We start from the raw sequence: 27,044 nt of genomic DNA, 5'->3' as shown, positions 1-27,044 counted from the left end.
TAGGACAAAAGAAACAATAAGGATAGGAGCAGTCATTAAGGTGAAAAATGGTTAATAAATGGATTGGTGAAAAGGATCTTTTCCCTTCCATGGCTGCCAGAGTCTTGGGGAAAAAAAGACCTATCATAGTAAAGGACAAATATGGAACGATAAAACGTCTTGTGCACATTAATTGCAAACAACTCTAACAAGCCAACAATAACAAAAATACAATTTAAGACAAAGGTGAAACAAAGAACACAAAGCTATGGGCTCAAAAGGAGGATGAACCAACACCTGTCAATAGCTGAAAAAGTTGTTTGAGCCAAAGAATATGAAAGAAATTTAGTAAACATGAGAGAACTGGAGATTCAAAAACATTCAGATATTTAGAATGCCTAAAAAATTGTAGATAATGATGCTTTAAAAGCCATTGCAGATGAAGCAAGCCCCCTTTCAATTACCAAAATGGGATATGACATATACTTTTGGATGAAGAGGGTTTAACTTCCTTTGAATACATTACAGTGGAGCGCCATTAAGCCGCGGACCAGTAAACTGCGAAATCGCTTAAGCCGCTGTAGCAAGTCTTGTGAGCGATGTGAGCAAGGATTATCTCGGTTCACCGCTAATTTAAGAACATGTAAAAATGCGGCTTACGAATTTAATTCTGGCTTTATAACTTCAAGGGGATATTTAAAAAGGATTTGTTTTAATTTGGGAAATAAATAAAATTTATTACAATAGAAATTGATCGTTAATCTACCTTATCCGCTCTCTATGTCAGCGTTATGGAGGCCGCTATTGTTATTGAATCACACCTCTCCATACATTAAAGTTAATCTGCGGTAAATCCATGAAAAAAAGTGATCAATAATTAAAGTATTATTTTTAATTCGATAATCCGATATTTTTATGGAATTGTATAAATATTAGCCACAAACCCAATAGAAATCTCTTTAGTTTCTGAATTAATAGTGAGCATATCATATTGACAAATTCCTACCCCATGAGTACCAAACAAAGGTCTCAAAGGTTTAAGCCTCGGACCACTTAAGCCGCGGTTAAGCAGGTTGACCCCCCAAATACCGCAGCTTAACAGTGCTCCACTGTACTAACAATAAATATTCCATTCTCATTGAAATATGACCATGGTTGGCCTCCAGAAGGATTTAGTTAAATATGGGAAAACCTAGGAAGTTAAAACCTTATGTCAGGCAAAAGACCACATAACTTCCAAGCATAAAGATTGAGTTTCCAAAACCTGGGTGAAGAATGTCTTGTTGAAGTTGTCTTAACAGAGATTTCCAGTGTGGAAGAGGTAGAGGTGGACACTCCTGCAGATACTGAAGAATTGAGGACCACACCTAAGCTGCCCAATAATGCACACTGAAGACTGTAGAATGAATCACAGTTAGAACTTTGAGCAATAGCCAAATCAGAAAAAAGACATACAGATTTAAACCTATCCATTCCTGACTGAAATCATCTACTGCCAATGCTTGAGGATGAGGCACTATGGACCAAAACAACTGCAACTGACAATTTCAATGAGTCACAAAGTGATCGATCATTAAAGAAGGAACTGAGAACATATCCACTGATAAACCTCATGATGTAGCATTCATTTGGTTGGAAGAATCCAGATGAGTCAAGACTACTGATCTGCAATTAAATTCATCAATCCTGGACATAACATGCTATAAGATGGATACAATGTGAATGAACCCAGCAGAGAAGATCCAAAGTATGAAAACAGAGGTATTGAGAACATGTGCCTCCTTGACAAGAAATCTAAGATAAAATTCAGGAATTGTTCTGAATGTATCATGACAATTTTTCTTTTCAGATGATACAGAGCTTGAACTGTTGCCCAGTGTGCTGCAAGAAGTTCAAGAACACTGATATAGAAGATAGGCATGTCTTCTTTCCAAGTACCCTAGAACTCCTAACCTTGAAAATAATCTCCCTATCCCTGTGAAAAGATGGGTTTAGGATAATATGGTAGAATAAGTATCCCAACAGCAGTGTTGCTCTTGAGTAATGAGACAAGATGTTCCAAATGATTGAAATGCATGATGCACTGGCTGTGCAGTGACCACTGAAGGGACATCATATTTGCTCATCAAAAATTCAATTGAATCCCACATTCCCAAAAGAGAGAGAACCATCTACACAGGAGAAAGAGACAGGAGTAAAAGCCTGATGATTCCTTCCCTTGCTTGAAGCCTGATGGGGTTGGTTGAGCTCAAATTGAGTACTGAAAAACACACCCAAATGGATGAGATTTTGTGTGTGTTTTCTTATAGCAAAGCCACATTGGGCTATCTGCTAAGTCCAGCAAATAGATATTGTGTCAATGACAAAACAGTTTGGTAATGAAACCTGTTTTTTTGGGGCTTCTGAAAAAAGATCTGAGAGTGTTGTTCTGCTGATTGACAGGATGGAGCCATTCATCCATATAATGATGTATGTGCAGGCCTAAGGAATGCAGGTGACAAGAAAAAGCTTGAACAACTCTGCAGAAGAGATAAGGTGTTTATGCCAAACCAAAAGGTAGAGTCTGGAACTGTAGCACCTAATCTCAGTGCACAAACCAGAGAAACCTCCAAGAAGATTCTGCTATGGAAATATGGAGGTAAGCATTGGTAACATTCATCTATATCCCTGGTGCAAAATGCCATTGTAGGGAGAGAAAAGATTCCATACTGAAGCAAAGAGAATCTAAAAATTGGTTGTGTTGAGACAGGGTAATGATTGGATGCCAATCTGCTGTCTTCTTGGATACCATGAGTAAATTGTAATAAAATCCTGAAAGAATGGGATTAACCCTCTCTTCTACCTTTTTGACTAATAACTCTCTAATGGCCTGGGAACAGAGCTTCGTTTGCTGTGAATCTGTTGGAGGTGAAAAGGCAACAAGTTGAATTGACAGTGGTGTAGGTGATGTAAACTGAATGACCAACCCTGAAGTCAGGGTCTGGAGTACCCATGTATCTCTGGTGAAAGAACTCCTGATGTCCAGGATGTAATGTAACCATGCTCCTCTTGCCCCTGGGATAGTCACTAATGCCATTCTCAGCAGTCTGCCCAAGCAGAAGATCCTTGAGAATACAGATGGATCCTATTACAAGAATCAATAAGCCTGGGAACTGAAAAAGGAGATCAGGAAACACCGTGGGCTGATATTCCTAAATTAGAACCAGAAAAACAAGAAGCCAAGGATGATAAAGATGATGGTAAATGAGCAGTATCAATGTGGGATTCAAATGCCTCTGGAATTCCAGCAAAAAGGATGGGAAAAAGAGAAAAGTAGATTCTTGTAAATCAGGATACAAGAGAGTAAATGAACCATTTCTATCAAAGCATCTCTACCAAATAACAAATTCCAAAATGTACAGGTAGAAAACCAAAGAAATAATGGAAAGAGACAGTCTGGATAAGGTAGATATCAGCAAAACCCCCAACTCATCCTGAAGTTACTGAGGGGAACATTGATAAGCTTCAGACAAATGTTGGATTAAAGATAAAGAGAAAATTGTGATTTGTTTAAAATGATCACAGGTTTCAATCTTGACTTCCACAGATCCAAATGGGGGGTCCATCCACTCACAAAATAAATAGGTCTCTTACTGGTAGTGATAAGCCAAAATATGCTGATCTGAAAAACATAGGTAATAAGGCATAGCTATCATGTTGTATATGTGAACTGAATATCTCCCAATATGAACAGCAAAATCAGGAGAAGGAAAAAAAGAATCAAGTAGTCACTTATCATTTTATCTCCTCACATGGAAGGAATAGTGTCAAATGCAATAGGAAAGATCTCCAAAACCTCACAAACTCCAGTAACAAACTAAAGAAAACATGCTAGAGGTGGCTGCTTAAAATGATCCTCTGTAAAGGTTGACCCAATAACAGGCATGCCAATGATATTTATGAAAAAAAAGAGGAAAAGGTATATAGCCTGGCGCCAGAGGCGCCACAGCACGGCGCAGCCACGCCTGACTAGGGGGGTGACTAGAAAATAGTGATTAATGCAATATGGTTTTTCTTATTGGAACAAAGTCAGTATTGTATATTTCTGATAGGCAGAAGGACTCCAGTAATATGAGGTAATGAAACAATAGTTTCATTTTTATACATGTATTTATTTATTTGAACCACTGGGATAGTGTACAGGAGTTTGATTCAATGAGCTTTGAAACTTGAGTTGTTACTAATTTATACTTATTCTCTAGTCCCCTGCTGGTAGAGCGATAAGTCTATGAATTTACAATGCTAAAAACAGGGGTTAGATTCCCCTCGGTGGACTCAACAGATAGCCCACTGTGGCTTTGCTGTAAGAAAACACAAATACTTATTCCCTAGCCCCTCATTTAGTTAATACAGGCATGCCAATGACATTTATGAAAAAAAGAGGAAAAGGTATATAGTCTGGTGCCAAAGGCACCACAGCATGGCGCAGCTACGCCTAACTAGGGGGGTCCAGGGGCATCCTCCCCTGGGAAATTTAAAAAAATGGATGCTATTTGGTGTGATTTGGTGCAATCTGGGACAGAATTTCTTTATGTTTTTTTACATTGCAATGTTGGAAAAGTACACAATATATATCATATAAAATAACAAAAGGAAATTAAAAGACTAAATCAAACTAATAAAAACTATAACTTTCATTTACAGTTTTTAGCAGATTGATTTATTCTTTTAATTTGCATTCATTTTTTAGAAGATATATCAAAATATCTAAAATTAACAAATAAAATAAAAAGTAAATAAATAAAATTTAAGATTGCTTATTTGCTATTTATTCAGTTTAATTTTTTTCTAAATCAAAATATATTAGTAATATGAGTTAATAAAGCCAAAATAACTCAGTAAATATTTCAAATACAAATCATTTCATTATTATCCTTTTTGTCATCAATAACATCATCATCATCATATATTGGTATGCTGCCAATTAAATGTTTTACAGTCATTGCCAATAACTACTTCTCTGCTGCATATATTCCATACAATTTTCAAATCACATAAAATTACTCTTTTGACTAATCATGACTACCTACAGTTCAAATTGTTCATCTATGCAATCTTGTCATTATACTACTGGTACCTTAATGTCGGTGAATTTTACATTCTTTCACAAATTGACAATACAAACTAAAACAGCATATGAAGGAAAGCTATGACATTGCTTAAAAATTCAACTACTGATATGGTTCAATATTAAACTACTGATATCAGTGATATGCCTCAGAAATTAAATTTTGTACAGTCACTGACATCAACAACTACTGCTCTGCTGCATGTATTCCATTAAAATTTCAAATTACTTAAAATTACTCTACATGACTACCTACAGTAAAACTTGTTCATCTATACAATCTTGTCAGTAAATTACTGGTACCTCAATATCAGTATATTTTTCATTCTTTCACAATACAAACTGAAACAGCAAATCAAGGAAAGCTTTGACATTGCTTCAAAATAAAATTAATGATATGCTTTAAAATAAACCACTGGCACTGTATGCTGCAGATAATAATAAAATGTTTTTCAGTCACTGATATCAACTTCTGCTCTGCTGCATAAATTACAGTCAAATTTCAAATCACTTAATTTCCTTTAATCAATCTTGACTACTTTCCTCTTTTTTGAGACAAGGGTTTCCAGTGCTCTCTTCCAAGCTTTTTTTCTCTCCTTCTCTGAATGGGCAGTTCTCTGTGCCTCTGCAGCTTTCTGGACTTTTTCTTTAGCCAAGGTGGCTGGGCCAGATTTCACAGAACCATAGGCCTCAAGCCTTTCTGCCCTTTTCTTCTGATTCACCCTCAGCTTTGAGGTATACTTTGAAGCTGCTAATCTAATGTCCTTACACAGTCTCTTGTCTACAGGATCAAAATGAACATCTTTCCTTTTAAACATTTCAATCGCTGTTGTTTCTTTGGAGAGTAGAGAATATTTTATCGTCTGGTATGCACACGATACCAGACCACGAGACCTGCAACGAGACGAAACGAGACTGCCTCCAAGATGGCAGTCAGATTTTTTTTTTTCTGCAATAAACATTGAAAAAATACGATTTCTCCTCAAAAACCACCTACCCAGTCCCCAAATTGCTCATATTTTCTCCTCGAATCTACATGAATCTCGTGGGTGATCGTTGGCCGTTTGAAAACCGCAGAAATCTGCGTTTCAGCGGAAAAATGGCACGCATGCAATAAAAAAAGGAGGAAGAAAAAGTGAGTCTAACTTGTTGCCAGTCATCCCCAAGTCATCTACAAAAGCTGCCTCACAACTCCCTGGAGAGACACTCTCAGTCCACATGTATGTTTCCATCTTGCAACACATCACATCATGAATAGCTTTGACTGAAAATATACCTTTCCTGGCTGTTGACAAAGAGCAGATAGAAGAGGTGGAAGAAAAGAAGTCTGGTCGATCTTGGTAGTAGAAACATGAGCTCAAGAATTGATTCTGTTGAATATTTTTTTTAAATGATATGTAATTATAAAAGAAAAAATCACTGTAGAAATGCTGACCTTATTGAAATGCACAACATAAACAGTAACTAATTATAATGCTCCTATTGACAGAAACATGTGTCAAATGCTTAATTGAGAATAAGTGATTATAATATCAAGATGACCTACTTACATACAGTACCTAAATAGAAGATGCATTGAAGTTGGTAGAGGAATTTGCAAATTAGGATTTATCTAGGACATTTAAGTGGGGTATAAAATATTGGAGTAAGTGTTCTCAATGCTCAGATGGGGAAAAAGAGCAGAAACCCTTCACACTGAGAAATAGCTAGTGTCAATGGATAGTATGTATGTTTTCAAAACGTACATATGGTGGCCTAATTTTTATACTGTACTGGTACTTTCTCTCAAGAAACCATATGGTTAAAGTTTACATCTTTAAAATAACTTTACAGCTGAAGAAAAGTTCTTCTTGTGGTACAGATCAATATCAAGGATTTTAATTATTTCTGCATCATTTTAACATTACTTACCATACAATTAAAATTAAAACACCTAGTGTGTTAAAAAACAGTAGGTTTCTGGATAGTGCAAACTTACATTGTGATAAAGAAGACAATAAAAACTGCTTTTCTCTGTCCTTTTTTACTTGAATCAATCCAATTTCTTCTTGTATTCTCTCTTGCTCCTGAAAACTTTTTTGTTTAATGAATGTGTATATATTGTTGTTGAACATATAAATGCATAATTAAACAGGAAATACATTATTTTATTACATTAGCACAGTTTTCAAAAGCAAGAAATCATCAATAGATTTTTTAAGTTTAATGGGAGTTCAACCTCTTCAGATCTCCTTCTTACTAAGGGCTTCAACATTTGCCAGTGATATAGTGAAATAATTCCTACACTTGAGATGTAACATGTACTTACATAGAAATGTATATTTTGACATTTAACACAGCACCTAATCTCACAAGCATAGAAGTGGGATGAAGAAGAGAGTTTCTCCAGATTTTAATGAGCATTTTCTAAGTTCTGAGGAGAGTAAAAGAGTTAATAAGTATGGTCTTGAAAATGCAACTTTGTTTTAACATTCACATATGCAATTGAGTATAAAATGTTATAGCTTCATATGCAATTCAACATTTGATTTTGGGTGAATCTGCAACAACCAACAGTTTGTGCTCTAACCTGACAAACACTGCTTGATATCTCCATTGTGTAAAACTTGTGTGCTAAAAAAACAAAAAACACTGTGGTAGCAAAATGTCACCAGCTTACTCATTAGCACTTTGAACACTTACAATGGGTAGTAATTCATCTGAACAGGATCAAGCACTGTACATTTCCCACTTAGTGGAGCACCTTTAACTCATTTCCCCCCAAGTACTTATGAATTTGTAACTAGAAACCTTCACCTTCCCAGATCAAAATGTATTACTATTAAAATGTTTATGCCATAAATTAAATATGATGAAAATTAATTTATACTAAAGAATAGATAATATTACAGGATTTATAGTTTCATGGAATTTAAATGCTAGTTTCTATAGGTGAAATTGTATTTTATAATAATCACTGAACCTTTTATACTCTACAAGTTAACATTAATATTCATTTTATTATTATTATATGAAGTATTACAGCCATAATAAAATACAATATAAGTATGTAGTTACACAATAATATTTCATTTTAATTCAAAGCATTTCAAAGTTTGCATTTTTTTAACAATAATAAACTGTAAATTCACTACTTCTCTTGTGAAATATAGTTTTATAAAAGGTGATAAAAAATTCATATTGAGATCTACAAATGATAAATTTTAGTAAATCAAAATTCAAAATATATAATGTTGGAAAACAAAAACCTGCTTTTTTCTTAAGAATAGATTTACCTAAGTATTACTATGTTGACATTCTGAAAATACATTTTCAGTTACTATATTTATATTTTATTGTATGATTTTGTATTTTGGCATTTTTTTATCACAAAATTACAAATAACAGTACTAATATGTATTATTTGTACTTGAGCAAAAAGTTACACAGTGGATTTTCTGTGCTGTGACCACTGTAAGTATCACAACCCAATTGTTAGTGTTATAACCCAACATACTTATGAGTATGCCAAAGTAGCAAGCTTAGCCACTAGGGGGCTATAATTTGTTTAACAAGTTATTGTTAAAATGTTGCCTACACATAGAAAATAGTTTTTCTTTCTGAATAGACTCACATTAGCCACATCTTCCAACAGCTGCTGTCTTCTTTGCATGGTTTCAGCAGCAGCCAGTGCTTGGTTTTTCTCAGTTTGTCTCATAGCTTCTTCCATCTGTAACAGATCCTGTTTTCTTCTTTCCTAATTAATAATTGTATGCTTTATTAAAAATCAGCAAAGAGGTTTACATGTTACAAAGACAGCAAGGTAAACACTAAAACACTTATAAATATTAATGATTTTCTGAATACTCATTCACAGAAAAACTGATACTTTTCACACAAATTTCTAAACTGAATTATCTTGCAAGCCTCAAAGGTTGCCAACCATAGTTTTAAACAACTTCTATTTAATAAACTTACTGCAAAGAAATAATTGCTTACAGAAACCAGTTTCAGTTTTTGCAAAAATATATCTAAAACAATAAAATCATAAATAAGAGAATTAAAGAAGCCAAGCAAATTCAGTTGCATAAAACTGTGCTAAGCATAATATTTCACCAAAAAAAGAGAAGTGAGATTTAAATAATTATAAATCTTATTCTTCTATTTACCTCAAAAATGTTCAGTTTTGCCCTAATCAAATAAACATAATCTCACTACCCAAGAGATTCCATTCCATTGCAACTAAGATGGAGCTTTTAGAAATTACTATTATAATACTTACCAAATCAAAGAGATGTTAAAAATCATCCATCTTAGGACTAACATATTAAACTGTTTTTCAGTTCAGAATATTTAAAACAGTATATCAGTTTTACAAATATATATACATTCATAATATGCAATGAAATGGAAAAATTAAAGAGAACTTTAATTAAACCCCACATTTTATGTAGCAGATATAAAGTGTGTGAAACAAGTGGAAATTTTAGATGACATTATAGTAAATTAAAAAATACAAAGCAATTTATGTGATGCAAAGTCAATACATATCTGTATATGAATATTCTTAAACTCATGCTAGAAGTATGAATCATAAATTTGCAAAACATTCATATTTAAAAATAATACAAAATTTTACCAGAAATGTTTATTGGGAGAACAGAAAAAGGTCAACTTTTGAACTTTATTAATATTCCATATAAAGTTAAAAATTTGTATATAAATCAAAATACTACTTATATCCACAGAAAATTTAGTTTGACTTTGAGCTTTAAACATTCTTCATAAGTTTTGTAAATGTAACTCTTTTAAGCTGTTCGTAAACAGCTCAAGATACTAAAATATTAAGGAAATAACAATGGAAATCTTTTTTTGAAAATATAGGTCATATTTTCACTTAATAATAGCTCAATACTCCAATCAGGGCTTAAGAAAATAGTATTAATAAGATACGTTTGTAACTGTCTACAATGACAGTAAAATTAATAAATAAAGCATCAAACTGAAAAAGGGTGGCTGAAAAATTAAAACAAGTAAAATATAATAAAAGTACAGAGATACAAATTATTATAAAAATAAAACTAGTGAGATTACAATCAACTTTTTGAATAATTTTAGAAACTGTAAAAACAATAACTACGAAACAAAGGCTAAAAAGATACGACTAAATCAAATAATTTCATAACTTATCAAACAAGCTTAAATAGATTGTTCATAACAAACAATTCAGAAAAGTCTTAGCCATTCAACACAAGCTTCACATGAATAATATCAATGAATGATGGTGACACAAGTAACTCATAAGTAAATATCAAACAATATGATAGTGTGAAGGTGTGATGAAAGTTTTTCTCAACACTATTTATCTATTGTATATCATGCAATGTTTCATGCGTCTTCAGTGTCAAACAATTTGTATCAGTTAGAAGCGACCATTTGTGGAACAAGAATCTTGTGCATTTAAAAATGGTACTGCAGATTCTATTATATGTAGTTTTATCCAAATACATAACAGTGTTCTATGACTAATGGTTTATCAATGATATAATCCTTTGAATGTATTTTCATGTATGAGTGTTAGATCCCGATTGTAAACCAATTCAAATGCTGCGTGTAGTGATACAGTATTGTATAAAGGAGGTGAGTGTCTGTACACTGGATCAGATCCACGTGATTGAGACAACTACCAGAATCCGTGATGACGAAAAAACCCACTTGTAGAGACAAATATATATGTAAAAACAGCTGGTATGGGCTGAGAAAATTTTTTCAACCCATACCAGCCATTTTTACACATATACATTGCCAGAAATATTGTCGTTATCACAAAGCAGACATGAGAAACTTTTAAGATTTGGATTGTCCCTGTTTTTTGTATTCAAACTATGGCTGTATTCACCCCAAAATCGGTAAGCAACTGTTTAAGCTTTGTTAATCATAAACTAAAATATTGATTTTTGCGGGAATTTCTCCAATTTACCACGTGTGTTTGGATCTAATGATAGAACTTGCAATTCTGTTTGTAAACAATACTTTTGTGTTCAATGAACTGTAATCTGAGAAAGTATGTGTCGATGCTATTTGAATTCTTCATAGATTGACATTTTCAATTCAATTCTGCATTTATGTCTACTGCACTTTGATATGTTTTTTGTGGCTTCTATGTGTTTTATGTATGAGCTATAGGAAGATATGTTGTTCTTGCTAACCAGATCAAGTCGTGTATCATGCTACTAAAACGTTTGGTCACATTATGTACTTTCAGTTGTTATTTTTCTTTATTATAGTTGATGGTCGCTTATTACTCAGCACTTGCTATTTAATAAAAATATCGGTAATACAACACAAGGTTGAGTTTTTAGATCAGAATACATCACACAAGACAGTGGGCAATTACAGTCAATGACTACGGTCAACAACCTGATCAAAGAACAACTTCAAGACCAAAGAAACGACTCAAGAACCAAACTGATGTGAAAGCCCTTTGACACTTACAGAAGACATCCAGAACCATGACTTCCCTAATGATTAAGCATCCCAGCAGAAATATCTTGTAGTAAAGACAAAGTTAGAACCCTTAAAAAAAAGAATAATCTAACCTGTGCAAATCAACTGATTACAACCATCTCAGCTGATTTAGGAGTCTACCTATTTTATGAGAAGTATATGAAAGATTATGTTTAACAATATTCACACTTGGCACACTGACTAGGCCTTTATTGCTAAATTAGGTCATGATTGATTGTGTCAGACTTTTACTGTTATAGTCACAGTTAACGCAATTCTGAAGCATTGTATCAGTATCAATATATATATAGATGCATAAACATGGCTAAGGAGGTTTTAGAAATATCACTAGACAATGCTCTGAAACCCAATGAGGCAGACACTAGAGATGCCACGCAGCCAAAAACTTCTAAAGTTTCTGAAACCTTGCGAGTTTGAGAGGCTGTGGATGTTCATCCTGAAACTTCCATTAATGCTTGAAATGCATTAGATACCTGTCACAGTACCAGCATTCATGTGCCATCTCTAAAGGCTATGGAAAGGAATGAGGAGGTTATTAACCAGTTTTGGACCTCATTCTAGCAGAGCAGACAGCTCTGTGACAAGGCAGAGATTCTGTTTAACTCCGTGTGTCATCCTGAAATAATTCATGTCACAATGGAACAGCTGAATAGTAGTTTGGATGATCTTGACAAGCTGTACTCTGAGGTTCACGATCATACAAAGAACGAAGTACCATCTGATGTTAGACTTGTATCAGATAGAGCGAAGAGCGATATCCAGACCATACTTTGTAAGGGGCAACAAATGGCAGAACACTGGAAGGCTGCAGCTGGGTCAGCGATTCAACAAGGTCAAGCATGAAGCAAAAGATCAAGCTTGATGATTGCCTCGGGGAGAGCACTACTGGCTGCTTAGACTGCAGCTCTACAGGCAGAAAAAGAAATGAGAAGAAAAGAACATGAGCTGGAGCATCTACAGGCAGGGGCATCCGTGTGCAAAGCAGAGTGAGATGCTCAAGAGGAACTTTAGCAACAATTACATGAATGAGAAGAACAACAAATAACTAGTGAAATCCTCAGAAAACAAGCATAGTTACAGCTCTTGATGATGAAGCATTGGACATAGATTACACAAAACATGTTTTGCAGTTGCCAAGAGCTGCTCCTCATCACAAGAAAGCCAACCCTGATATACAGTTCTTTGAGAAGACTTTCACAGATGTGATGAAAATCAGTCATCTCCCAACACTTGTGCCTTCTCTATTTGAAGGAGATCACCTCAAATATCCATGGTGGAAGGCTTACTTTGCAGCACTTCTAGACTCCAGGGGAATTGCTCCCACTATCTGAAGAAGTATCTTGGTGGAGAGGTCAAGGATACAGTAGAGGGGACCTTTTATTTTGATTCAGGGTTCTTCTGGCACTCTGGCAGCTTGTCCCTGAATGCTTCTGCTGCCATGAATGGTCAAGAGTGGGGAGCAGAGATTGCCATGCATTGAGGAAATTGTCTGATTTTCTGCAACAGTGTCTAGTAGCAATGAGCCATGTTAAGAGTTTGGAAATCCTCAATGACTGCAAAGAGGATAGAAGGATTCTTGTAAAACTGCCAGAACAGATAGTGCAGTGTTGGTGCAGAGTGGTTGCTGAACACCAACATTATCTACTATTATTTCACCATTTCTCAGATGAAAGCCTCTCAGGCTATGGGCAATGCATGTACCTCCTTCTAGTAAACAGTAAAGGACAGGTGCACTGTTCTTTGGTACTAGGTAAAGCTAGAGCTGCTCCACTGAGGTTGTAACCCTACCAAGGTTGGAGCTCACTGCAGCAGTGACTGCTGTGAATATCAGCAATGTACTCCAAAATGAGATGAATCCCACAATGTTGAAACACTTTTGGATGGACTCAAAGATAGTGCTTGGCTACATTAAGAATGAAGCCCATCATTTTCATATCTTGGTAGCCAATCTAGTCCATGTAATCAGAGAAACAACATATACAATCCAAGCCAGTGGCTATATGTCTGCACTAATCAAAACCCAGCTGACCATGCTTCTCATGGACTCAAAGCTTCACAAATACAGACATCCACCTGGTTCACTGGCCCTTCTTTTCCTCTGGGATTTACAACTACCTTTGGGCAATTATGTGGACACAACACTGAAAGCAGGTGACTCTGAAGTCAGGAAGGTGTTGGCAACCAGTGCAGAGAAAGATCAAAGTTGGTTGGCATTCCTGGAAAGGCTGCAGCATTTTTCTGATTGGCTTCAGGTGGTTAAGTCTTTTGCTATAATCTAAAAGTATATAGCAAGGAAAAAGGGGAAAGAAAATATCACCCTAGTACAAGCGATGAAAACTGTGGAAAACACCATTATTTGCATGCTTCAGAGTACCTCCTTCCATGAGGAAATCAAGGCCATCAGTTGAAATAAAGGGCCACTGAAGTTAAATCCTCTCATAGACCATAACAGGATTCTCAGAGTTGGTGGAAGGTTACAACAAAGCTTGGCAAACTACTACATGAAACATCCCATCAAAATTCCCAGAAAAGGTAGTTTGGTCAATTTGATCATCAAGCATTTTCATGAGAAGGTAGCTCACCAAGGATGCAGTTTTACCCTACAAGAAATTCAGTCACAGGGTTACTGGATCATTGGAGAAACTAGAGCAGTTTCTTCTCACTTGTACAAATGCATAATATGCAGGAAACTGAGAGGCAAGCTACATACCCCAAAAATGGCTGATCTTCCAAAGGAGCAAACAGAATCTTCACCACCTTTCACTCACACTGGCATGGATTGTTCTAGACCCTTTGTGAAGAAAATTGGTAGAAAGGAATGTAAGAAATATGGTCTTCTCATAACCTTTCTGGCATCCAGAGCAGTCCATATAGAGTTACTCAATGATATGTCAACAAATGCCTTTGACAATGCTTTGGACTGCTTTCTAGCCATTTCAAATCCTGTTCAAACTATTAGGTGTGATCAAGGATCAAATTTCATTGAAGCACCACATGTAATGCAAAAGGCAGCATCAGAAATGGAGATGTCAAAGATTAAGGATTTCCTTGTATCATCCCAGGCAGAGTTCTTCATGAATCCACCCTCTTCAAGCCACATGGGAGGGGTATGGAAGAGACAAATCTAGACTGTGAGAAGTATTCTGATGATATTGCTGAAACAACACATCTTCAGACCCTGCCACTTTCAGACATTTCTTCTATGAGGCAATGGCCATTGTCAACAGTCGGCCTCTGACTCTAAGAAAACCTCTAAACCTAGTGCATCAGAACCTTTGACACCTAATCATCTTCTCACAATGAAATGAAAAATCTGATGCCATCACCAAAACATTTTGTTTGAGAGGATTTGTATGCCACCAAGCAATAGAAGAAAGTACAGTTCCTGGCTAAGGAGTTTTGGACAAGATGGAAGAAAGGCTATCTACAAAACCTTCAGCAGAGACAAAAATGGACTAATAAATGTAGGAACTTGGCAGATGGCAATATTATCTTGTTGAAAGAGGATGATATAGTAAGAAGTCATTATAGACTTTGCAAGGTTGTAGAAGCTATACCTGACCAAGAGAATCTGGTGAGAAAGGTGAAGCTCCTCATTGGGGATCTGAGTCTGTCTAGGGATGGAAAGAGCCAACTATCGTAGAATGCCCTATTCACAAACTAGTTGTGCTATTGGAGAGAGAACAGTATTGAATTACTGAATCATTGAATACTGTATTTCGATAATGTATGATGTATAATGTATTAGGCATGTTAATCAGCATTTGTGATTATCATAGCTCTCAGTATTTTCAATGATCCTCAGAAAATCAAAGTGATTTTGGTGAGGAGTGTGATGTTTTAATGAAAGTTTTGCTCAATACTGTTTACCTATTTTGTAGCATGCAATGTTTTAAGTGTCTTCAGTGCCAAACAATAATTTGTATTAGTTAAAAGTGGCCTTAGCCAAATCACCTTTGTGGAATGAGGATCTTGTGCATTTAAAAATAGTACTATTTGTAACTTCAGATTCCATCGTATGCAGTTTTATCCAAATATATAACAATGTTCTGTGGTTTACTGTTTAATCAATGATACAATCCTTTGAATGTATTTTCATGTATGAGTGTTAAATCCCAACTGTAAACCAATTTAAATGCTGCAGGTAGTGATACAATACTGTATAAAGTAGGTGAGCATCTGTACGCTGGATCAAATCCATGTGAGATTGAGACTGTTATAAGAAATATTGTTGTTATCACAAAGCAGGCACAAGAAACTTTCAATATTTGGATTGTCCCTGTTTTTTTGTGTTCAAACTACAACTGTATTCACTGCAAAGTCAGTAAGCAACTGTTTAAGTTTTATTGATCATAAAAAAAAATACTGATTGTTGTGGGAGTTTCCCCAATTTGCCTCATGGGTTTGGATCTAATAATAGAACTTGCAATTCTGTTCATAAGTGATACTTTTGTGTTCAATGAACTGTAATCTGAAAAAGTATGTGTCGATGTTCTCCTGAATTCTTCAAAGATTGACGTTTTCAATTCAATTCTGCATTTATGTCTACTTCACTTTGATATGTTTTATGTGGCCTTTATGTGTTTTATATACGAGCTATAGGAAGATATGTTGTTCTTGCTAACCGGGTCAAGTCACATATTATGCTACTAAAATTTTTTGATATATTGTATATTTTCAATTATTTTTCTTTGTTATAGTTGACAGTCACTTATTACTTAGCACTTGCTATTTAATAAAACGATCAGTAATACAACACTTGGATCAGAATACATCACACAAGACAGTGGGCAATTATATAAAGGACAATGTATATTGGATAATTATGTTCTAAAAAATACAAATTTATACAAGCATGCAACTTTTAATGCAACATTGTTAAGATAAAGCATAACAATTCTCATATTAAGTTTTACAAAGGAGAAATACTCTAAATATTATAGAAGATTATCTTACAATTAAAAATGTGACTAGTATATGTTGCTTTTTGAATGCTATCTTGAACTTATTCTTAGGTACATAATATGTAGGATAGAAAGTAGGCTAAATATATCTAGGGCCTACTCATTTTATGCAAATTGCCACTAAATGCAATAGTATTTTAAGTTGTAGTATCATGCAAAGCTAATCTAAAGCCATATCATGCTTCTCTTTCTCAAAGTAAATACTTCCTCAATTTGAGTTGTAGTAGTCATTTGAGATGAGAAGCCAAATGAATAACAGCACAGACAAAAGAGAAAGTCCACAATTATCTCAATGACAGTCAACAAACAAAACATAATACGAGAAAAGAAAATCAAATGTGAAAGTAGTGCTTCTGTAACACTTTTACATTTATAAAATAGTAATTTTACATATACATGTTGTTTATAACATTAGTTTGGAACCTTTAAAAAATACTGTTATATGTATGAGCAGTGATTCACCAGGTTTCATATAAAAACTTAATATTTGAAAAGGTATGAAACACAAAAGCAAGTATTTGCAGTACTATGTGGTGTATGAAATCAGAATAAACATTCACAGATTTGGCAAATAAAAACATACCTTTAAGGTATATATTCTTTTTCTTTATGTTGAAGTGATTTTTCACATATTCATTTAGGATGTCCTATATTAATTTTTTCCACTTATTAGTCTTTACAGAGTTTTATCATTTCACTCCACCCACCCTATTTATTTTCTTTCTCTACCACTGACTTGATCAAAACCAATTGCTGGGAAAATGTGTTATCATACTTAAATGTCTGAAGAAAATGTTAAGTTACAAAGATAAACTTTAAAAAAGTGAGCACTATACTTTTATGTAACAGACATTGAAATGTAGTTTGATTTTGTAAATTAGCTACAGAAAAAAATTATGAGAAAGCTAAACAATTCAAAGTTCAGGGTTACAGTTCATATTGTAGCTTATCAATGTCTTTCTTTTTCTGTCATTTATGAACAGATTTATCAAACTTTAATGATAAAAATACAATCTTATCAAAATAATATATATGTACTTAAATGAAAAATTTTAACTTAATTTATTATAACTTTGATGATAAAACATGATAGTATAGTAACAGTTAAAATGTTTACTTTTAATTCATATTAAGGTTTGTTTTTTTAATTTCACGCAAAGCTACATGAGGGCTATCTGCACTGTCCATCCCTATTTTGGCAGTGTAAGACTACAGGGAAGGTAACTAGTCATCACCACCCACCATCAACTCTTGGGCTACTCATTTATCAATGAATAGTGGGATTGACCATCACATAATAACGACACCACAACTGAAAGGGCAACCATGTTTGGTGTGAGGGAATTCGAACCCGCGACCCTCAGATTACGAGTTGAGAGCCTTAACCATTTGGCCATGTCAAACCCTCATATTAAGGTGAACAGTGACATTTGAAACAGCACCTTACTTTTTGTTATCACACACAAAACCTTAGGTTCAGTTATTCAATATAAATTTAAGTCATTTAAATAAAGAAGTGTAACAAATAATTTTGCTTCACCAAATCAACAAGGACCATGTTGGAAAAGATAATACTTTGAAGTTCAATATTTTATTTGGTGTAAAAATTCCTAGGTGAAGAATATACATTATTTTCTAATAATGTACATATGACTTAAATCTGAATAAAGTGCTCAACTGTCACAAGTCACAGAAGTATGTAGATGTTTCACATTACTCTACAAAACAAAGCTAATCTAAATATCTCCACCTTAAAACTATCGAAAGCAAAATTTTGCACATATAGAGGGCAGTACAAGTAAAAAAAACTATTATATGAGTAGAGATAAAATGTCATGTCAGAATAACTACACTACAAATCCAATGAATTAAGAAAATTTTTTTAAACTGAGAACATTGTAACTAAATAGGTTGTAGTTCTAGCTTTAAACAAATTATAATTTTCTATGAAATTTCCGAGTTTTGTTCTGAAGCACTGTTTGAAAATAAAATTGAAAATATTTTTTTCTTTTTTATATTGATCAGAAAAGTTAATTTTATATATCCAATTAATTCCAACTTGGTTGATATTTTAACCTTCTCACTACAGGCAGATCAAAATGTATGTCACAATTTTTACAATTACATTCAAGATTTTATTAAACTAATTTACTATCAATGTATACAAAAAACATGGCATCGAAATATAGACAATAAATCAAGTTTTTCATTTTAGAAGAAAATATTTTCAAATATCATCAATTTTCCACAGCATGACATTTGTACTATAGGTTTTTTATTTTTCTTTAATTTATTTACCACCTCTCTCTGAAGTAAAAAATTTAACATTTATTACTCATTGTAATATAAATATCACTAAGGCAAAATCTAAATTTTAGTCTTCAATCTTATATGCTTACCAAGTCATAAACTACAAAATAAGACTTACCTGCTCTTTATCACAAATTGCCAGTAACTCTTTATAATATTCTATATTATATTTTATTTATAACCATTTGGAAGGTAATATTTTTATGTACTCTTTTCAGTATAAAGCTCTGTCAATTGCATTTGTACTTTGAAAGTTTTATTACATGATATTCATACTAAGCAGTAAGGAGGATTTAATTTAAGATCCTGTTGTTCTAGCAATAAATAGACAGTTAATTCCCTCATTGTGGACTCTGTCAAAGGGAACAACCTCAGCTATTCTGTGCTTTTTATAGCTTTTATTCTATTATTTTTAATACAGTAGACATATCTTCAGAAAATTTTGTAGATTATTAGTAAATGTTTCAAGACTTTTGCACACAAAATATTAGGTCTTTTTAAGCAATGATTTGCTTGAGCTTTTTTTCTTAATACTGGCTATCTAACATACAAATTAATTTTTAAGATTAAAAATATTTTTTATCCTTTAATATATTACCAAATTTTACAAGTGAAATCTTTTAACCTTCAAATAATTATTAAAAGTTTATTTGAAAAACTTTATATTCTACCTGTTATTTTCACTATTGTATATCTATGGGTTTGGTTGATTTGACTGATCTCATAACCATCATAAAAAATTAGGAAATAAAATATAAATTACACTTTTTTTACTTCTAGAATGATTATAAATTACAACACAAAATTACAAATGTTTAGTCTAATGTTAGCCATGCCTAACTAAAATTACAGAAGTTGCAGTGATGTAGAGCACTGGCACTCATGTTTCCATATACAATAATATAAAACTGGCTTTTATAAAGTGACTTATTTCAGCTTTACTGTAGTGGTGTACTAAGGGGGATGCAAGGGGTGGCCTGCCCCAAGTGACAGACAGGAGGGGGATGCCATCAGGAGAGTTGAAATATCAGTACAAGTTTTCAAACCAAATGACAAATTGGCCAAAGTAAGAAAAACATTTTTAATGTTCAAACTATTACAACAACTTAATGTTAATTTCCACTATAAAATAATTTTTTTATTTTTATTAGCAATCCAAAACTTACAAATGAAAAACTAAATATATGATAAAAAATTACATCGAAATATAAATATTTGCTGATGTTTCAGTCATAAGTTTCTTGAGCACAGCCAGCTGACTGCAACCAACATTCCAAGTCTTGTTCATTTGACACTGACTCCACTTACGTGACATATGCTTCATTAAATAATTGTGATAAAGCATAAAGTGCCGATGTTTGTAACAATATCATAATACTTATGTTAGTGTCCAGTCATTTTTGACAATGTGATATCATAGTGATGTTGAAGTGTTTACAAATGCATCGTCACGATGTTATAGAAACTCATGTTCATGAATGGTGGTCCCTGTGACTACTGGATATCAATAAAAAGATGCAGGAAAGTCACACTTTGCACTAAATGTTAGACTTGACTGCTGAAATGATGGTGATGTGTATGACTGAGTTTTTTATGATGACTATGTGGTGATCTAACAATGGTGGTGGCAATATGACTACATGTTTATTTTAATGCAACTACATGGCAATGATGTGACTGCAAGATGTGATTATGCTAACATGCTTAATACAGTAAACATCATTTCACATTTACATAAACAATTACAGTACTATTCTATATTGAATTAATACTAATACTTATTGGCTTAATCAAGTCACCTTAGTTTCAGCAATTTTACAGCGTCCAGTGTAGCATCATTGTAGATTTAATATGTTGTTAATGCTTATTACTTAATGAATAATGATATCAATTATAAATGCTAGCATTATGCCACACTATATTGAATTAGTATTACTGCAATGGCATTGATAATAAATTGTCTCAGCTTGTCTGGGTCGATAATCTGATAACTCAATGAGTAACTGGTTGGGAAAAGTTGGAGAAAAATTTGTTTAAAGCTTTTCTGTTGTGATAATTTTTTAAATTTCTTATTTACTAGATATACTGTTAATTTTAATTTTGCCAGTAATCTAGTTATTTGTGAGTAATGCTCATAGTTTTCTGCTTTTTTAGTTGTGTTTGCACTTAATTATTTTGGAATTTTTTGACAGCATTTCTAATCTGTCCCACACTAATCAGATATCTGAAGTGATCAGATATGTCCATATTGAATGTGAAAAAGTTGAAGTAAAGGAATCATTCTTGGGCTCTTTCCCTATTGCAAGAGAGACTGCTGCTGAGCTCACAGAGGAGTGTGTGTGTTTTTCTTATAGCAAAACCACATCAACCTATCTGTTGAGACCCCCCCAGGAGAATTGAACCCCTAATTTTAGCATTGTAAATCCATAGGCTTACCACTGTACTAACAGGGGGAGCTCTCAGAACATATCCTGAGGCATCTGGAGAGAGAACGACTGGACATAAACCTGTACTGTGGTTAAGGATATGACAGTGCTGCAACTATGGCTGGGATTCATAGTGGTGTTCAGCCTTAGATAAGAAATATTAATCCCAAGACTTTGTTTGTGCCCTGTGCAAGTCATTCTCTGAACCTTTGCAGAGTGCACTCATTTGAAAGCATTTCTTTTATGTGTGACTTTTTTGGAACCTTAAAGAGTCTATTCCTTCTTTTCAATCTTACCACGGAGTGCTTATTATAACACTATGAACCCAGTGAAGGTAAATTTTGAAAAGCTTACCTCAACCCTTGAAGTATTGTGATTTCTCTTTTTTGAGTTACTTTTCTTTCTGGTGTGAAGTCCTGGAAGAAATTAATCTCACAAAAAAGTATTTGCAAACAGTTGGAATTATCCTTGAAAAGTGTCTTGTGAAGCTTGAAGCTCTAAAACTCTTTCTTCAAGATCAATGCAACAAAACTGTAGAGAAAGCCTTTTATTATGCAACTGTAAAGTGTGAGGAAAGATATTTTTATGAAGAGAAGAGGGAATGTAAATCTCCAAAAAAGGATGCCAGGAGAGATGGCAAAGGATGCTAGTCCCACAATGCCAGAGGAAGTAAAAAGAGCTATATTTGAATGCCTTGATTGCTTTCATCACGAACTGAAGATTTGTTCTAAAGCAAAAGATCAAATTCTGTCAGTCTGCACACTGTTATTCAGCCAAACACTTTGATTGTTGCAACAGAAGAAGAAATACAGAAGTATATTCCAAAATTGACTCAGATTTTTGATGAATTCTCTGATGAAGATATCAGTGTGGAAACTGGATGACTTTAGAGGCATTTGGAAGCTGCCAAAATCAACACTGAAAAGGTAGAAAAATGGTCAGCATTGCAATTCTTTGGTAGACCTGAAGACAAAAGGTGAGAGACTTTCAAAATGTTGTCTTCTATATTTGTGTCTCCACAACAGGCAGTTGCCATCTATTCTACAAAGTTTCATCAAGCATTCCAGTTTCTGGAGTTTATTGGGAAAAGGGATTTTTGTGAATCTCTGCCAAGCTTGTCACTGTGTTTGAGTTTCTTTTTTACTGTATTTGTGTCTGTTGCTTCGTGTGAAAGAAGTTTTTCCAAAGTGAAATTGATAAAAAAAAAAAACTTTCACTCAACCATGAGTCAGACAAAGTTGACAAATCTGGCTTTACTTTCAAATAAACATGAATATGTAAAGAAGGTGAATTTTGATGAAGTCATTGATCAATTTCCAGAAATTAATGACTGAAAGCAGAGGCTGTGAATCCTGTCTAGTAACCTTTGAAGAATAGGCTGTGCATTGAGACTGGATTTCCTGTATTTGTGTATAAAATAAAATACAGTATTATCTGTTCATTGAATTTTGAATGTCCTGCACTTTTCTCATTTTCAATGTGCTTATGACAATACTGTACTGTTTAAAAATCTACTTGCAAACATAATATATTTTTCTATGTGTTTAAATTTTTAAATTATTTATGGGAGGACCAAAGGAAGGATCTGCCCTGGGTGCTAAATACTTTAGGAATGCCCTTGTGTAGTGGGCCAGTATTTTGTAAAATACAGTAACATTTGTTTCATGCATTATAAATGTGTGTGTGGGTATATATATATATATTATTTCTATTTACAAATATTAAATTTCAGTTACTTTTCTTTAAACACAGAAAAGGAAGTAAAGAAGATATCTTCTACTTATGAACTATGTACTTGCTCACCATAAAATGTAAGCTTTGTCAAAATTTATACATGGAGAATGTAATACAAAACAGTTTTATATATGCATTTTGAAAGAACAAAAAATCATAAATTACTACATCTATACTACAGAAATCCACTACAATTTATCTGTCTTGGTAACTAAGCTGTAACGGAGTTCAAAACATATTTTAAGCTGCCTTATATGGTACTAGTACCATTAATGTAAAAAGCTTAAATTTCATCAAAAACCAACAACAAAAAACAAATTAAAGGTAAGTACTGTATCTGTTGTTTTTCACGTATGTTTTTATTAATGGCAATGAAAGCAATAAAATGTTATGTTAGATTAGGTAAGACAATTAAAAAACATTCTTTACAAAATATGCACATGAGCAGCTTGTGCTAATCATTCAGTTAAGTAATGTGAGCCATGCATTCAACGAGTGGTTTATGACACGTCTTTGACAGTTCAAAAGACAATCTTGTATGTATTGCAAACCATGGTGCCTGTCTTTGTTAATAGGGGCCACACTGTATTTGATAAACTGTGCATACTGGCAAAGCTTAATATTCATATTTGAAATGACAGGAGAACAGGCATGAATAATGTTGATGCCAAATTTTATTTCAACAAGCAGGATATTCTACAATAAATAATGGATATTCTTCAAGAGTGAAAGAATTCACTCTAACACTGGCAGAAATGCTTCTTTCTAATACTCCAGTGACTAGAAACCAGGTGCAGTAAGAACTCTCTAGCTCCACTAGTAGAATCTGGGGAGTGTAATGTGTGTTGGGGAGTCCCGAGGAACAATGTAATAGGTAAACTAAGTTTTTTAAATTAAAAAAAATACGTTCTGACAATTGATAAAATGGTGTCAACAGTAACCAGTCATCCATGTAATGGATTATGTACAGTGTGAAAAAATGGAGGTGATAAAAAAAACTCAAATGACACAGCAGAATCCTTGTGAAGCTGATGCGGGTCTGAAAGTAAAAACACACAACTGCAGTACATTACCCTTGTGCTTAACAAATATCAATAATGGTGGGACTCTACCACAATGGCAATGTGCAAATAGGAACCAACTACAACAAACCTGAACACCTACAATCCCACTAAAAATTTAAACTTAGACTGAGGAATGAAAATCTCATGAATCTTCAAGAATCTAGGCATTGACATAGGTGATAAATATAAATAACTGAAAATTAATCTCCTGTCTGCATAGGCCAAACAACTAACAGGAATAAAGCCTTTGAAGAACTAGTATGACTCTCTCACTACCCCCAGACCAACCAAACTCTGAGGGTCCTAGAACTAAGTCCCAAATCCTGATGATCTGCAGAAGGCAGAAATTATACAGGTTAGATAGATAATAGTGGTAAAGATGGGAATTGAATAACTAATCCTGCCTCAATAACTTGTATTGGTCCTGAATCCCTGGTTAATGTTACCTCACATCCAAAAGTTCTAGGAGACCCCACAGACAGTGGAGGTATACAGTAATCAAGTAGTCCAAGTGGCAAAAACATCGGATACAGACAAAATCTATCCTGGATACCAATGTTCCGAGGATGCTGATGTCAGGATTTGGAATACATATATATGGGCAGAACTATAACTCCTAGTTGAAGCCAATGAAGTTATGGACTCCAACAATAACATGAAGCAGCTTAGAAACCAAAAACTGAACTTTCATGCATGCTAACAATGAATCCAGTTTCTCATCAAGGAACTTAGTGAACCCGAGTCTTCCAACAAAGTGAAATAAAGGAAAAAATAAAATGTTGGATTTTAGTTTTAAATCTGTAGATTTACAGTCTTATGAAAATGAAAAGACATTTATCTACTCAGATTAATCTTAAAATCCACCTTAGAACCCTGAAAATTGAAAAGCAGATGCATTATTTGAAAGTCATAAAATGCTTCTATCTTGCAGTGGTAGACTAACTCTTAAAGTTCTGACATGTTACATAAGGCATAATTGTCCTTCATACAACTGAGAAGTAAATCTTGGACCACAATATTTGTGGATGGAGTGAAGGCTAAAAATTGACTTTCAGACGTTTCAGCCCTTAAGTAAAGTGCAAGTTGAAAAGCAACTGGGAAAAAGGCCAAAAATATTGCACTCTTGATGGACCAAGAAAAGAAGGCAGTTTTTTCCAGAGAGGCCTCCTTTTTGTTTCTGATAAGTCATTTAAACACTATTGAGTGAAACAGCATATTTTCAGGTAAATTTTGTGTTAGAGCAAAGCAACCTTGGGTCATCTGTCATTTCTACCATTGAGAATTGAGTCCAAGACCCCAGAACTGCAAATATGCAAACTCACCAAATAAAGAGCCAATAGACTAAACAAAGGCAAAGAAATCAGATAATTTAAATTTTATCCAAAATGTCAAAGATTTCCCTCAATTGCTGGCTCAAAGCCCTCTAGAGAACCACCAAAAAACTGAATATATGTCTACATCTCACCGTGAATATCACTGACAGTCTCAACCAAGAATGACACCTGATGTGCCTCCATGATAAAAATAATAACTGTGGAATTCATACTGTAAATCAGCTTGCCAATCATAACTTTTTTTTATTCTTATTATGTAAACCAACCAGAAAATATGGATAATGTTCAAAGTATCTCTGAATACTAGAAAATCTGTTATCAATGCTTTATCAAGAAAAGTAGTATCATATGAATGAGGTACTTAAGTAAAGTACCAGAATGAAAGGCACACTGTTGTACATGGAGAATGTCATGAAATAAATATTGCCAAGAATAACTGAGTGGAATAAAAAAAGACTGAAGCAAGTGAAAAAACATCAGACCAATGCATAGATGGCCAAAGGAAGAAACCTTAGTAGCTGAGTGTTTGTTTGCTTTTGAATTTCATGCAAAGTTACACAAGAGCTATCTGTGCTGGCCAACCCTAATTTAGCAGTGTAAGACAAGAGGGAAAGAAGCTGGTCATAACTTCCCACTGCCAACTCTTAGGCTACTCTTTTGAGTACTCTTAGGCTACCAATGAATAGTGGGATTGACCATCACATTATAATGCCTCCATGGCTGAAAAGGCAAGTGTGTTTGGTGTGATGGGTATCTAAACCCACAACCCTCATATTACAAGTTGAGTGCCTTAACCACCTGGACATGCTGGTCCAAAACAGCTGAGTAATAGCTTTAAGTAGAAGAGAAGGTATATTTTGAAAATGTAGATTTACCACGTCATTGTTAACTGTCTTTTAGCATGACTGAAATGCTTATCAATTACTTTTTGTGGTGGATAGTAGAAGTATCTCAGAACTCTAGTTCTGAGTAAAGCCAAGGGTGCAAAACAATTATTTTTTTTAATGTACATGAAATAATTTAAATTGACAGATTAATTTTAACTTTTCCTGTCACAAGGGGCTAATACTTTTACATGTAAAATGATAAAATTAAGTATACATACATGCGGACTATTTTGGGCCTTAAGTAATTTAGAATAAACAATCGAAGTTTTCTGTTACAATTGCCAGTCATTTCTGAATGAAAAAAAAGAGAGTAATTTAATTTGTGGTTACAATATTGGTCAAATTAAGAGTCCATAAACAGCTATGGTAAAGAAAATAATAGGTACAATATAAAGTTTTACTTTAAAGAAAAACAAAAAACTTTATAATTATTTAGGAGTTTTTAGACTTTAAGTACTAAAGTATTCAGGGAAAATGAATTATTTTTAATGTTAACATTAAAATCACTTTGTAGTAAGCGTTCACACTCTGATTCCATTAAAAAAAAATGAGTTTTTGTGTTTTCTTAATGTTTACTGTAAGTATTTCAAATTCTGTAATGATGCAGAATATATTAAAAGTTATAGTGCAGTAATTTTGATAGTTACTTTGTAATTATAAGATTTGTCACATCAACCATTCCCATATGGAGAGTTAACATACTAATATTAATGATATTTAATTCTACCAATT

At 33.8% G+C, this 27,044-nt stretch overlaps 1 protein-coding gene across 16 annotated transcripts in view; it reads right to left on the bottom strand.

The window, feature by feature from the left end:
* LOC143245023 (E3 ubiquitin-protein ligase LRSAM1-like) overlaps window positions 1–27,044 on the bottom strand; it is a 161,205-nt gene that overhangs the window by 53,268 nt on the left and 80,893 nt on the right. For all 16 annotated transcript variants that reach the window (XM_076490782.1, XM_076490787.1, XM_076490789.1 and 13 more), the window contains 2 exons: window positions 8,700–8,822; window positions 7,065–7,152 (listed from right to left, as the gene is read on the bottom strand). In XM_076490782.1, coding sequence (XP_076346897.1) covers window positions 7,065–7,152; window positions 8,700–8,822 — 211 coding nt within the window. The remainder of the gene's footprint in view (window positions 1–7,064; window positions 7,153–8,699; window positions 8,823–27,044) is intronic.

This window comes from Tachypleus tridentatus, chromosome 2, assembly GCF_004210375.1.
Source record: "Tachypleus tridentatus isolate NWPU-2018 chromosome 2, ASM421037v1, whole genome shotgun sequence".
Lineage (NCBI taxonomy): Eukaryota > Metazoa > Arthropoda > Merostomata > Xiphosura > Limulidae > Tachypleus > Tachypleus tridentatus.
This window is presented reverse-complemented; position numbering and strand designations above follow the sequence as displayed.